We start from the raw sequence: 12,985 nt of genomic DNA on the forward strand, positions 1-12,985 counted from the left end.
TTTCCACGGTCGTCTATAGTTCTTGCTATAGGGTTGGCACCTGTCCTATTTACACTATGTCTATTCATTCCTTTAATTCTCTGAAGCCATACATGCATCTATCCTCCGGCACCCTTTCTGGGCTTCCTTGAAAACAGCGTGCCTACTTGCCTCACATCTGGCTTTGAGTTCTATCTAACACACTCCAACATGAGCGCATAATGAATGGCTCACAGGAAAGGATTTCAAGGCAGTGCCTTAGACAAGGCTGGCTTCTGGGGGGCTGCTCTGCATTTCCATCCACTGGTTAACTGAGCAGCCAGGAGCACCAGGCCTCCCCTGCCCGTGTAGCCTTGGTGAGCTCTGCCTCAAAATGAACTTCAGCGTTCCACATGAACTGGTCCTTTGGGCTTGTAGACATAGACATCCTAATTACACAAGAAAGGCAGAAGGCAAATAGGTGTTAGCCCAGCACCTAACCCTCTATGACTTCTGCTCTCTGCATCACCTGCTGGACTGAAATGACTGGGAAGGAACGTAGGGGGACCACTTTCTGTTCCTGTTCTGAGAGGCTTTGCTGACCTCCACATGGGGCTGAGATTGAAACCAAAACACTCATGTTTCAGGCTGTGGGCTGCCTCAGAAGAGACCGAGAGAGAGCTGTGGCATCCTCTGTGGAGACAGGACCAGAAACATCCTCACGTGGCCAGAAAGAAAACTATCATTACAGAGAGACCTGAAACCGTGGTGGGGCCTAAACCTTTGTTCTTGCCCTCCTCGTGTGGGTGGAGCTCTGTCTTAGGGCAAGTAACCTCAGGTAAATGAGGAAAGTGACACCAGTCAGAGGCAGAGCTCATCGGCCCATCACCGACCCAGACATGAAGGGAAGGACCAGATTTTCCAGATCCACTCATCCAGTGAGGGCCAGCGGGGGGACCGGGCTCTTGTAGAGACAAACTTATCTCAGACAGAGCCTTTGAAACCCTTTCCCATGGGCCAACCACCGTACACCCACATTTTCACAAACGCCATGACCTTTACTTCACAGAACCTGGGGAAAGTCAGAGCACACGCTTCTACTTTGAAGTGCTTCAGCACACAGGATCACATGGCTAGCCCAGTGCCACCTGAATCATTTTTTCCAGATGTGGCGAGAGGGAAGGCAAGCAGCTGCTGTCACGGGGGAAAGCCCTGGATTCAATTGTCAGTCAGAGACACTGCAGCTGCAGGCAGTCCCGTCTTCCTCATAGAGCCTTCTCCTCTGTGATAGGCTGGGGCAGAATCCAGTCTGGTACTTTGCACAGAAGATACATGCACTTTTTTTTTTTTTTTTTGGTTCTTTTTTTCGGAGCTGGGGACCGAACCCAGGGCCTTGCGCTTCCTAGGCAAGCGCTCTACCACTGAGCTAAATCCCCAGCCCCGATACATGCACTTTTGAGGTAAAAAAAGAAGTACATATATCCCTACATGGTCCTAGCTGCTCTGGAACTCCTATGAGGCCAGACTGGTCTTGAATTCACAGAGATCCACCTTCCTCTGCCAGTGAATTACCTCTGAGAACTATATATAAGCAAGTTAGGTAATGATTGTGTCTGGGCCCCAGGTTCCTCACACATCAGACAAGTCTAAGCGCTTCCTTTTCCTGTTGCTGTGAGAAAGAAAATACTTAACCAAAGCAACGTGAAACAGGACTGGAGAGAGGGCTCGGCACTAAGAGGCTGCTCTCCCAGAGGTCCTAGATTCGGTTCCCAACACCCACATGGGGAGGCTCACAACTGTCTCTAACTCCAGTTCCAGGAGGTTTCACACCCTTGTCTGGTCTTCTTGGGCACTCCATGCACACCCAAAGGCAAAGCATTCAAACATATAAAACAATCTAAACATAAAGGAGGGAAGGAAGACAGACAAAAGCAACTTAATGGTGAAAGAGGTTTGGCTCCCAATCTGAGGCTACAGTCTATCATGGCGGGGGAGTCGGGACACCAGGAGGCTGAGGCAGCTGGCCGCCATACACTCACAGTCCTGAAGTAAAGAGGAACGAAGGATGTACTCAGCTCACGCTCTCACTTTTATGCAAGTGTTTCCCCTGCATGTCTGTCTGTGTAGCACACTTACGCACGGCACCAGAGAAAACCAGAAGAGGTCCTTGGATCCCCTAGAGCTGGAGTTCAAGATGTAGGCTCTGGGAACTGAACCCGGGTCCTCCGAAAGAGCAGCAAGTGTTCCTGATCAATGAGCCATCTCTCCAATCCCTCATTTCTCCTTTTTAACACAGTCCCAGGTTCCATCCCAGGGAGCGTCGGGACCCACACAGATCTTCCCACCTCAACAAACCGGATCAAAGTAATCTTCCATAGGTGGCCCACCTCGGGGTGGTTCTCGACCTCGTCAACTTGACAACTGAGAGCAAGCGTCACACCAGCCTTGCCCTGTCCTGCTGAGATACAGAGTAAATGAAATGGGAAGCCACCGGAGCTCGGAGGGGCTGAGCATTGGAAGCCATCAGAGATGGAGTGACTGAGCCATCAAATGTTTCTCGTTGTCCAGGTTAATGGTGTCTTATTTGACCTGACAGCCTCTGAGAATCCCCATCTTCTCCAGGCCTGTCCCCTTTCAAGAAAAGAGTAGCTGCTGGTCGTCTTGGGTGCCTGCACTGAACAGTTCCCGCAGCCCCGACAGCCCTGCACAGCTGTATCTCCCCTCTCAACCTGGCCTGAGCCGGATGTGTGGTGGGCACACGCAGTGTCCTCACACAGGAACCCCGCGCAGCATACCTGGTGCCCACCGCCTTGCATGGCTGCTCTCCCTGTTCTGTGGCATAGCAGAGATGGTCAGTCCTGCATCTCACTGGCTTTCTGCTCTCTCCTCATGACTCGCTTTTGCCAGTGTTTCAGGGAAAGCCCACGGAGACTTCTCGATTCAGTTTTCCTCTCTCTGCCAGGCTGATGTTCTGTGCCTCATCTACTACCCCCTGGGGATAGAACAAGACCAGAGAATCTGAGATCACCAGACGTCTGTCCTGACCCTTCAGGACTTGATGTTAGGTTTCAGCAACTCTCCAGTAGTGGGGCCTCAGTTACTGCTATCCCCCTGGCAAAAGTAGAAGCCATGTCTACCCTGCCCTCAAAGAGAGGAGCTCAACTGAGATTTCTCCCGTGGTAGCCCCCAGCCTTGGTGTTCAACATCAAGGAAATTCTAGGAGTTGCCTTAGTCTTTGAGAATAACATTTGCACTCCCAGAGGATTAGGGCCAACCTGAGTGGTCCCTGGTGGTTCCCATTGGCTATTTAGACTATCTCATAATTCCTTTCCTAGTTATGAATTGCAGAACATGGCTCAAGTGTTTATCTAGGGGAACCTCCAAAAGAGAAGGCTTTAAACTTGACAGGACCACTTTGTCAGTGACAGCTTCTAAGAGAGGTGGCTGGGGCAAGTTCATGATTGGAAGAAGGCAGGCCTAACCTTGACAATGCCTTGTGGAGTGGACCGGGTGGGACCTAATCAGCAGGGAGGCTGGTGAATAATCCTTGATCTGTGATATTCAAGGAAATTAGGGAGGGCAGGGGCCAGCTGCCAGGGACATAGTTCTAAGGAATGGATCTAAGATTAAATTGAGAGGCCTTTGATCTAAGGGTCGAAGAACACAGGGGTTATAATATCAAAGACTGCAGCAGTCATGATGACTGTGCTCTCTGGGAGTTCCTCTCCCTAGCACCTCGCCTGAGCCATGGAGGAGGCACTGACACTTAACCCTCGTTTTTTTCACAGATTTCAAGCAGCTACAATGTGCATCAGGCATCCCAGATTCAAGTGAACGGCACATGCCAGGTCCCCTGCTAGGTACTATCCCAGGAACTAGCTCCTAAAGTCCTTAGACAGTATCCCTATTTGACAGGTAAGGCCTATAAAGGTGACCAGGGCCATGAATACAAGTCTACCAGTCTAATCTCCCTGGACATTGAAAAAAAACAAAGAAAGAAAGAAACGAATGAAAAAAACAAAAGAACAAAAAACAAAAAAACAAAACAAAACAAACAAAAAAACCCAGCATCTCTCTGATCTGGAGTTCACCAGTTTGGTTAGGAGCTGGCTAGCAGCTCCTGGGATGTTCCTGTCTCCATCTCTGGCCTTGGGATTACAGGTTTGTGGTGTCTTGCTTTTAGGTTACCTGCTGAGTCACATCCACGCCCCTGTACCTTTCCACCCTTGGCAGCAGACTTAAGTTGGCTCCGCCCTTCAACTGACCTGATGGCAAGTTAACTTTGGGGTCTGCAGGACCATCCCACACCCCAGGCTGCTGGAGGGGGGTCACCCCCTCCTGACCCGTTCTGCCACCTTCTGACCCCTAAACAAATCTCAGTGAGAGGAAGGAAGAGGGACCAACCCGGCGTAGAAGGGACATGAACAGACTGAGGCAGGGCGCTCGGCCCCAGCCCTTGTTTTAAGAGTATTTAAGAGCGGCCAGTATAAACCAGAGGTAAACACCACCTGTGTGCTTTCTGCTCCCTGCTTCCTTTTTGTGGATAGCATCGATCAACCCCCTCAGCAGACCAGCAGCAACGTCAGGAGAGGGACTGACTGTGCTTGTCACTCAGCCAGTGGTGACAGCACTGCAATTCACACCTGAGCTGTGAGACTTCAACACTCAGATTTCCTCCCAGTAATTACCTGAGTCAGGCATTGTGGCTCATGCCTGTAATCCCAGTGCATAGGAGGCTGAGGCAGGAGTATCACTGCAAGTTCAAGGTCATCGATCAGGGGCTATCTAATGAGTTCCAGGATGAAATAGAGTGAGATATTGTCCTAACCCTGATTTTAAAAGAAAACAAAGAGAGCTGGATATAGTAACTCATTGAGTTTCTTTTCTATTGCTGTGATAAAAGATCACTGATGCAGCTTATAAAAGAGAGTTTTAACTGAGTTTACTCCCCCAGAAGGAAGGGCGCTCACGCAGCAACTGAGAGCTCAGGTCTTGATGCTCAAGCATGAAGCACGCTGGGAGCGGTGACAAGCTTCTGGGACCTCAAAGCCTGGTCCTGTGACTCGCCTCCTCCATCAAGACCACTCGTCCTAATCCTTCCTAAATAGTTCTACTGACTGGGACTCACATGTTCAAACACATGAACAATTCAATCGCCATATAAGCCAAGCCTGCCCTCCCAGCATTTGGGAGGTAGAGAAGGTCACACTTAGCCATAGCGTGGGTGTAAGACTAGCTGGGATCACAGAGAGAAAGAAGCCAGAGTGAACAGGGGTCTCGCGCGCATAGGAACCAGCCCTCCTCCTCACGGGGTTAGGAGGATTAAACAAGTTGTCTGGGGGAAGTGTTTTGAACAGTGTCTGGCACACAGAAAGTGCCTAGGCACAGGCCAGTACTGCTAGTGGCTTTGCACGCCTCCTGTCATTATACAGGTAGGAAGGAAGCTTAGGTGGAGTCATGTGACAAAACAGAATACAGATCATGTGGCAATTTGCTTGGAAAATTGCTTTCCAGCCTTTTACTCTGAGGTAGTATCTGTCTTTGTCAGTGAGGTGCATTTCCTGTATGCAGTAAAATTCTGGGTCCTCTCTACATATCCAGTCTGTTAGTCTATGTCTTTTTTTTTTTTTGGAGCTGGGGACTGAACCCAGGGCCTTGCGCTTGCTAGGCAAGAGCTCTACCACTGAGCTAAATCCCCAACTCCAGTCTATGTCTTTTTATTGAGGAATTGAGTCTATTGATATTGAAAGATGTTAAGGAATAGTGATTGTTGCTTCCTGTTATTTTTGTTGTTAGAGGTGGAATTATGTTTGTGTGTCTCTCTTCTTTTGTGTTAGTTGAAAGTAGATCACTTTCTTTGTTTTTCTGGGGTGTAGTTTCTCTCCTTGTGTTGCACTTTTCCATGAGCTGAATTTGTGTAAAAATATTGTGTAAGTTTGTTTTTGTCTTGGTTTCTCCATTTATGTTAATCGAGAGTTTTGCTGGATATAATAGCTTGGGCTAGCATTTGTGATCTCTTAGGGTCTGTATGACATGTGCCCAGGGTCTTCTGGCTTTCATAGTCTCTGGTGAGAAGTCTAGTGTAATTCTAATAGGTCTGCCTTTACATGTCACTTGACCCTTTTCCCTTACTGTTTTTAATAATCTTTCTTTGTTTTGTGCATTAGGTGTTTTGATTATTATGTGATGGGGGAATTTCTTTTCTGGTCCAATCTATTTGGAGTTCTGTAGGCTTCTTGTGTGTTTATGGGCATCTCTTAAGGTTAGAGACATTTTCTTTTATAATTTTGTTGAAGATATTTACCGGCCCTTTAAGTTGGGAAACTTGGCTCTCTTTTATACCTATTATCCTTAGGTTTGGTCTTCTCATTGTGTCCTTGGATTTCCTAGATGTTTTGGGTTAGGAGCTTTTTGTATTTTGCATTTTTTCACTATTGTGTTAATGTTTTCTATGGTATTTTCTGCCCCTGACATTCTCTCTTCTATCTCTTGTGTTCTGTTGGTGATGCTTGCGTCTATGACTCCTGATCTCTTTCCTGGGTTTTTTATCTCCAGGGTTGTCTTTCTTTGTGATTTCGTTATTGTTTCTATTTCCATTTTTAGATCCTGGGTGGTTTTGTTGAATTCCTTCACCTGTTCAGTTGATTTTTTCTGTTTCATCTTTAAGGACTTCTACCTGTTTACCTGTGTTGCCCTGTATTTCTTTAAGGGAGTTATTTATGTCTTTCTTAAAGTCCTCTAACATCATCATGAATTGTGCTTTTAAATGAATATCTTGCTTTTCTTGTGTGTTGGGGTATCTAGGGCTTGCTGTGGTAGAAGTACTGGGCTCTGATAAGGCCAAGTGGCCTTGGTTTCTGTTGCCTAGGTTCTTGCCCTTGCCTCTCAAAATCTGCTTATCTCTGGTGTTAGCTGGTCTTGCTGTCTCTGACAGTGGCTTGACCCTCCTGTAAGCCTGTGTGTCAACACTACTGGGAGACCAGCTCTTTCCCCCATGGGATCTGGGTACAGAGAGCTATGGCACAGGGTCAGTTCGGGGAGCAGGAAGAAACTGGAAGGATCCTGCCTCAGACTGCTCCTGAGTTCTTGTGTCCTGAGGGCTCCAGATGGGTTCCTCTTGGGCCAGTAACGTGAATGGTGGTCTCACCTGTGCTCTCCAGTGTGTCAGCAGTTCTGAGAAACCAGCTTTCTCCCAGTAGGATGTGGGTACAGAGAACTGTGGTGCAGGGTCAGCTCAGGGCTCAGGTAGAAACCAGAAGGCTCACTCTAATTTACTTAAAATTTCTTTTTTAATGTACGTATGTGTATGCATACATGTGTGCAGTTGCCTGAGGTGGCCAGAAGAGGGTGCCAGCTCTCCTGGAACTGGAGTAGGCAGCTGGGACCCCTGTTTCATGGGTGCTGAGAACCTGTCTCCTGCAAGCAGTCAGTACTCTGAACTGAGGGGCCATCTCTGGGACTTAGCAGAGGTTCTTCCCTCTGCCCTCTCCTCCTGCCACCAGGCTGCTTTTCTCCACTTGTTTTCCTGGTCCTCTGGGCTTCTCTCCTCTTTCCCCCACCATACCTGATCCTGCCCCCTTTTTCAAAACATTTTGACCCAGAATTGTTCCTGTCTAAAGAAAATGCAGGGACAGAAATGGAGGTGAGTCCGAAGGAAAGGCCATCCAGTGACTGGCCCAACTTAGGATCCAGCCCATAGGCAGGCACCAAACCCTGACACTATTACTGATGCCATGTTGTGCTTGCAGACAGGAGCCTAGCATGGCTGTCCTCTGAGAGGCTCTACCAGCTGCTGACTGAGACAGACACCAATACATACAACCAAACATTGGACTGCAGTCAGGGACCTGGAGCTGAAGAGGATTGCAACCCCATAGAAAGAACAACAGTGTCAACTAACCCAGACTCCTCAGAGCTCCCAGAGACTAAGCCACCAACCAAAGAGCATACAGGGGCTGGTCCATGGCCCATGGCACATGCAGCAGAGAATGCGTTGTCTGGCCTCAGTGGGAGAGGATGCTCCTAGTCCTATAGAGACTTGATGCCCCAGAAAAGGGAGAGGCTGGGGGAGGTTAGGTGTGGGTGGGAGGGGGACAGGGAACAGAGGCAACATTTGGAATATAAATAAAGTAATTTAATAAATAAAAAATGAAAACAATACAAACCTCTCATATACAGTTTCCCCTTAGCAACATGTCATTGTCGTTGGACAATTGTCCTAACTAAGGGACAATGGGGTGTTACTGGCGAACACCAGAGTCTAGAGGTCCCTGGCACAGTTTCTGTGCTCTCATGTCCTAGAAAGGGAGATTGGGTGTGCACATGTGGATAGAGAGAAAGTGGATCAGGGCTGGGGGAAAGGTCAGAAGTTAGGTGACATTTATGACTCATTTGCATATCAACCACACTTCCTCTTTCTTCTCTTTCCTTTTCAAGATAGCGTTTCTCTGTGTAGCTCTGGCTGTCCTGGAACCTCAAACCCAGAGATCTGCCTGCCTCTGAAGTCCCCTTAGCGCTGGGATTGAAGATGCACACGCCCACACTCTGCTTGATCATCTTGTCAAGGAGGTAGGTCTCTGTCAAGTTACCACGCAAAGTTAGCCTTGCTTGTGTAGAGGATTCAGGTTTCGTTCCCAGTACCCACACAGGGCGGCTCACGCCCAAAAATTCTAGTGCCTTTGCAGACACCAGGCATGCACACAGCACACATATATACATGTCGGCAAAACATCCATAAACATAAAAACAAATATGTAAACCTTTGAAGTTCCTCTCTGCCCTCTTTGCACACAGCTTTTGAAGGAAGTCATCTCATATAGTCCTTACAAAGTGAGGCTGTGAATTACACACATTATCAGAGATTTTCCTGCACAGGGAGAGTTGTCGACATAAAATAAATATTTTGGGTTTTGTGATTATAATCCGGAGCCAGGCACCTCTGTGATCTCAAGCTCACAGACTCAAGTGATCTTCACGTCGCAACTCTTTTCTTTTTTATTACACCGAGGGCCAAGTCCACATGGCCTGTGCACTCCCTCATCCAATCAGAAAGTCACTGATTCATTCAGGGGAGGGGTCGCATGTAGTAAAGACTTGTTCATGACCCATCTGGAGTTGTGCACACACACCTTTATGGCTCTGCCCTCCACCCACACACACCAGGAAAAATTAAGAGTTGTACTTTCGAGTTAGAAAGCTGTAGAATGGGCAAGATAGCTCAGTGGGTAAGGCACACTCAGAGACCTGAGTTCAATCCCTAGGATCCCTAGAGGTGGAAGGAGAACACTGATCCCACAAAGCTGTCCTATGTCTCCACAAGCATGTCTCCCCCAACACACACATCATGCACACAGAGTGATGGTGGTGATGATGATGGTGGTGGTGGTGGTGATGATGACGATGTGATTTTTGAAAAGACAACAGAGGAGATCTATAGACAACTTTGAGGAAGAAGCTTCTGGAGTAAATAAGAATATCATCAGTTAAGTCTGCCGTCTGAGTGGCTACCACACAGGATGTAAGAAATGGACCTTAAAGACTTATTTTTTTAAAAAAATATTATTTTTAAGTGTGTGTGTGTGTGTTGTGTATGACAGACAGACAGACAGACAGACAGACAGACAGACAGACAGAAGAGTGAATGTTTGTGCAAGTGAGTGCAGTGCCCTCAGGGGCCAGAAGAGAGTAAGGATCACCTGGAGCTGGAGGAACCACCTGGAGCTGGAGGAACCCGCCATGTTGGGAGTCGAACATGACCTCGGAGCCATCCGTCCCTCAATCCCTAGAAGACTTATTTTAAACTCACGTTTGCTTCCATCATCTTTTGACATCAAGGAGCCTTGGCGGAGCTGAAAGCTATGGATTGGGGCTCTGTGAGCGTTCCACTCCCTCTGAGGAAGACAGAAGGACAGTAAGTATTAGAGGACTTAAGGAAAAGAAATCCCTCATCCAAGTCTTGATGAAGTCTTTTGCCATTCAAGAAGCAGGAATTCCAGCACGATTAGCATCTGCTGGAGAGAAATACTCCCTTCTTATGTAGATTTTTGTTAGGCTAAAGGTCTGGGTCTATTCAGCTCTCCTGTCAGTCTGCCATCGAATTAGGTTCACTAGGCACCCTTTGAAGAAGATAGCTTCAAACTCGAAAATCCTATAGCTGACTATCGTAAAGACAGTGATGTGCCCCTCAGATCAGACCACACTTCCTGCCTGTCTTTCTTTTTATATTATAGTGTTTTTTGTTAAACCCCAACTCTCCTTCATACTGGCTAGTCCTAAAATCCTTTGCTGACCCAAAGCCATAAATCTCAGGCCCAAGCTGAAGCCCCTAAGAGACTGTGAGAACTCCAAAGGCTGCTGCTGTAGGTGACAGTGGAGAAGCTGTGCTTCTTGCCTTTCACAATGCTAACGCCCTACAGTGGCTCCATGCTCTGTGTCAAGCCCACAGACTGCTCCCCTGAGCTGCTGCAGTGACCTAAGGGAGGACGCCTGCCACACCCTCTGGGAAATGACATGCGCAGAGTCGTGCAGTTAATAGCTAAGTCTGCGGTAACTGGGCCGCTAACACGCCTGGGAGGAAGGGCAGATCCTGACAGGACAGTCCAGTCACGACTCTTCCCCGCCTCAGGTGCATGAGGAGGTGGAAGGTTGACAGAGGGTGGGGACAGCAGAACACTGCTTGTGAGTCAGCCGTGCTGGTACTGGGACACACTGATAGTGCAGCTGCCCCTGAAGCACCTTTACCCAGTAATTAATCTCAAAAAGTTCACAGGCTTGCCGAGCTGGACAGAGCACTCTGGTCTGTTGTACCTCCTTTATCTGGAGCAAACGGATGTCTCTCCACTCCAGGAAGACACGTGACAGTCCTTGTGAGGACAGTGCTTTAGATGAGAAAACGGGCACTCAACAGCAAACTTTAGTCCCATCACCAACATCTAAAGCTTAGGTTTTGCTGGGCACAGTGACGTACCCCTTGATCCTGGTGCTAGGCAGCAGAGGCAGGTAGATCTGTGTGTGTTTGTGGCTAGCCTGATCTACATAGTGGGTTCCAGCCAGTCAGGGCTACATATAAGAAGACCCTGTCTCAGAAATAAAATAGCCCAGACATGTTGTGTCTCTTTCAGAGCTAGGGGTCTTGGGGGTAACACGTGGTCCATGTCTCCTCAGATAATGGCCATTTTCTGTCCCTTGAGTAGAGCATGAGACAGGAGTTGAGCCTCCCCATAGACTTCACAGTTAACAGTTGATAACACCATGGATCACATGGATGCCAGAAGCTAGGTTGATATTCCAAGAAAAATGTCTGGTGGAAAGATGAGGCCCTACTGAAGGCTGAACAGACCCAGACCTAACAAAAGTCTACACGTGAAGGGAGTACTCTATCTAGCAGATGCTAATTGTGCTGGAATTCCTGTGCATGTGTCTGTGTGGAGGCCAGATGTCACCCAAAGTCCTACTCTATCGCTTTCTACCTGTTAAGTCTCTCACTGAACCTGGAGGTCACTGGCCCGAAAGATCCTGCCCTTTCTGCCTCCGACCACTGGGATTGAAGGTACAATCCACCACACCCCACTTTTTATGTGGGTGCCTTACTGGCAGGCTATCTCCACAGGCCTAGTTTTTCTCTTTCCTATCTGGTTTTCAGACACCACCTCAAACCCTATGCCTCCTTCCAACAGTCTCTCGCTCCTCTGAAGGACACTCCCCCCAAGCGACCTCTTGCAGACTTCCATCACAGAGACTGCTTTCTCCACCTCTAACAAACTCGGGACTTCCCCCCACAGCTCCCTTCCTCTGCCTTCTCTGCACAGCTCACGAGTTCCTCTGAACCAGGAGCTAAGCATATATTTTTTTTAAAGATTTATTTCCTATTACAGATGGTTGTGAGCCACCATGTGGTTGCTGGGAATTGAACTCAGGACCTCTGGAAGAGCAGTCAGTGCTCTTAACCACTGAGCCATCCCTCCAGCCCGGAGCTAAGCATCTTTAGGGACTTCAAGTGTCTGGTGGCTTGTTACAGATGCTTTCCCAGGACCCTACTCTTCCACTGTGCTGTTAACATTCCATTGTGGTTTATTCTGAGTTTTATGGTCATGTCAGTGTCTCCCAGAGAGACAGAGATACCTTAGTGAGAATCTTTACAGACGTGGGAGAAACCTCGGGTGAGGGAGAAGTGAGAGCGCAGCCCAGCCGCGGCCGGGAGTGAAGGGTTTGGGGTTTCCACACACGGATTGCATGGGATCAGGTAAGGGGAGGCGAGTGCGCAGACCAAAGTTCCACACGGAGTGAAGGGTTTGGGAACGATTGCAAGGGCTGGAAGGGAGCGCTAGGCCAGAAGTAAAGAGGGACGGGGTGTGGCGTGGTGACTTTTGAGGACAGATATCCAGAGGTCTGTGTAAAGGGGTCAAAACTGATGAATCGCCGAGACCGTGAAGAGTAACCTAGTCTATGGCTAAACTCACAGAGGACGCCACGCTGGCTTTTAGTTTAATTCGGCCCCATCCAGCAAGGTCTTCATCCGGGTTTCCTGTTTCAGGCCAGCATTTCTGTCTGACTTTTGAATCCTAGAACTCGGCTGCAGGGTCCTAACCCTCTGTGTACATGTATATCTCAACACGTACATATGTTGAGATGCATATACTGTATGATTCGTGTTAATATCAGGAATTAAGATTGGAATATAGAACCTGGGCGTTTCTTGGGCAGGACAATCAAGACAAGCAGGGAAATCTGGCAAATCGCTACCAAAGACGCTAACATACCTTGTGGGTTTACTGTTAAATACATTTCGATATTGTGGAGAATCAAAGGTGTTTGTTTATGTTTCTGACATCCTACAGTCCCAGCAGGCTCCAGAAACGAGAACAAATACCATACTGTAATACAATAGTTCACGCTGAGAGCCAGGTCTCAGAATGAACCCTGAAATATGGGATAGGCACCAAAGCAAAGGCAGCTTGAAGTTAGAATCCAGGAGAACGACTGACCGTCTAAAGAAGCTCCTGAGGTGAGGACCAGAGTCCACAGCTAA

The 12,985-nt window shown here is 48.2% G+C and overlaps 1 protein-coding gene across 1 annotated transcript in view; it reads right to left on the bottom strand.

Annotated features, from left to right (window-relative positions):
- LOC102552091 (uncharacterized) overlaps nt 1-12,985 on the bottom strand; it is a 98,808-nt gene that overhangs the window by 51,349 nt on the left and 34,474 nt on the right. The window contains exon 3 of the mRNA XM_087584616.1: nt 9,764-9,848. Coding sequence (XP_087440742.1) covers nt 9,764-9,848 — 85 coding nt within the window. The remainder of the gene's footprint in view (nt 1-9,763; nt 9,849-12,985) is intronic.

Source organism: Rattus norvegicus, chromosome 14, assembly GCF_021556685.1.
Source record: "Rattus norvegicus strain SHRSP/BbbUtx chromosome 14, alternate assembly SHRSP_T2T, whole genome shotgun sequence".
NCBI lineage: Eukaryota > Metazoa > Chordata > Mammalia > Rodentia > Muridae > Rattus > Rattus norvegicus.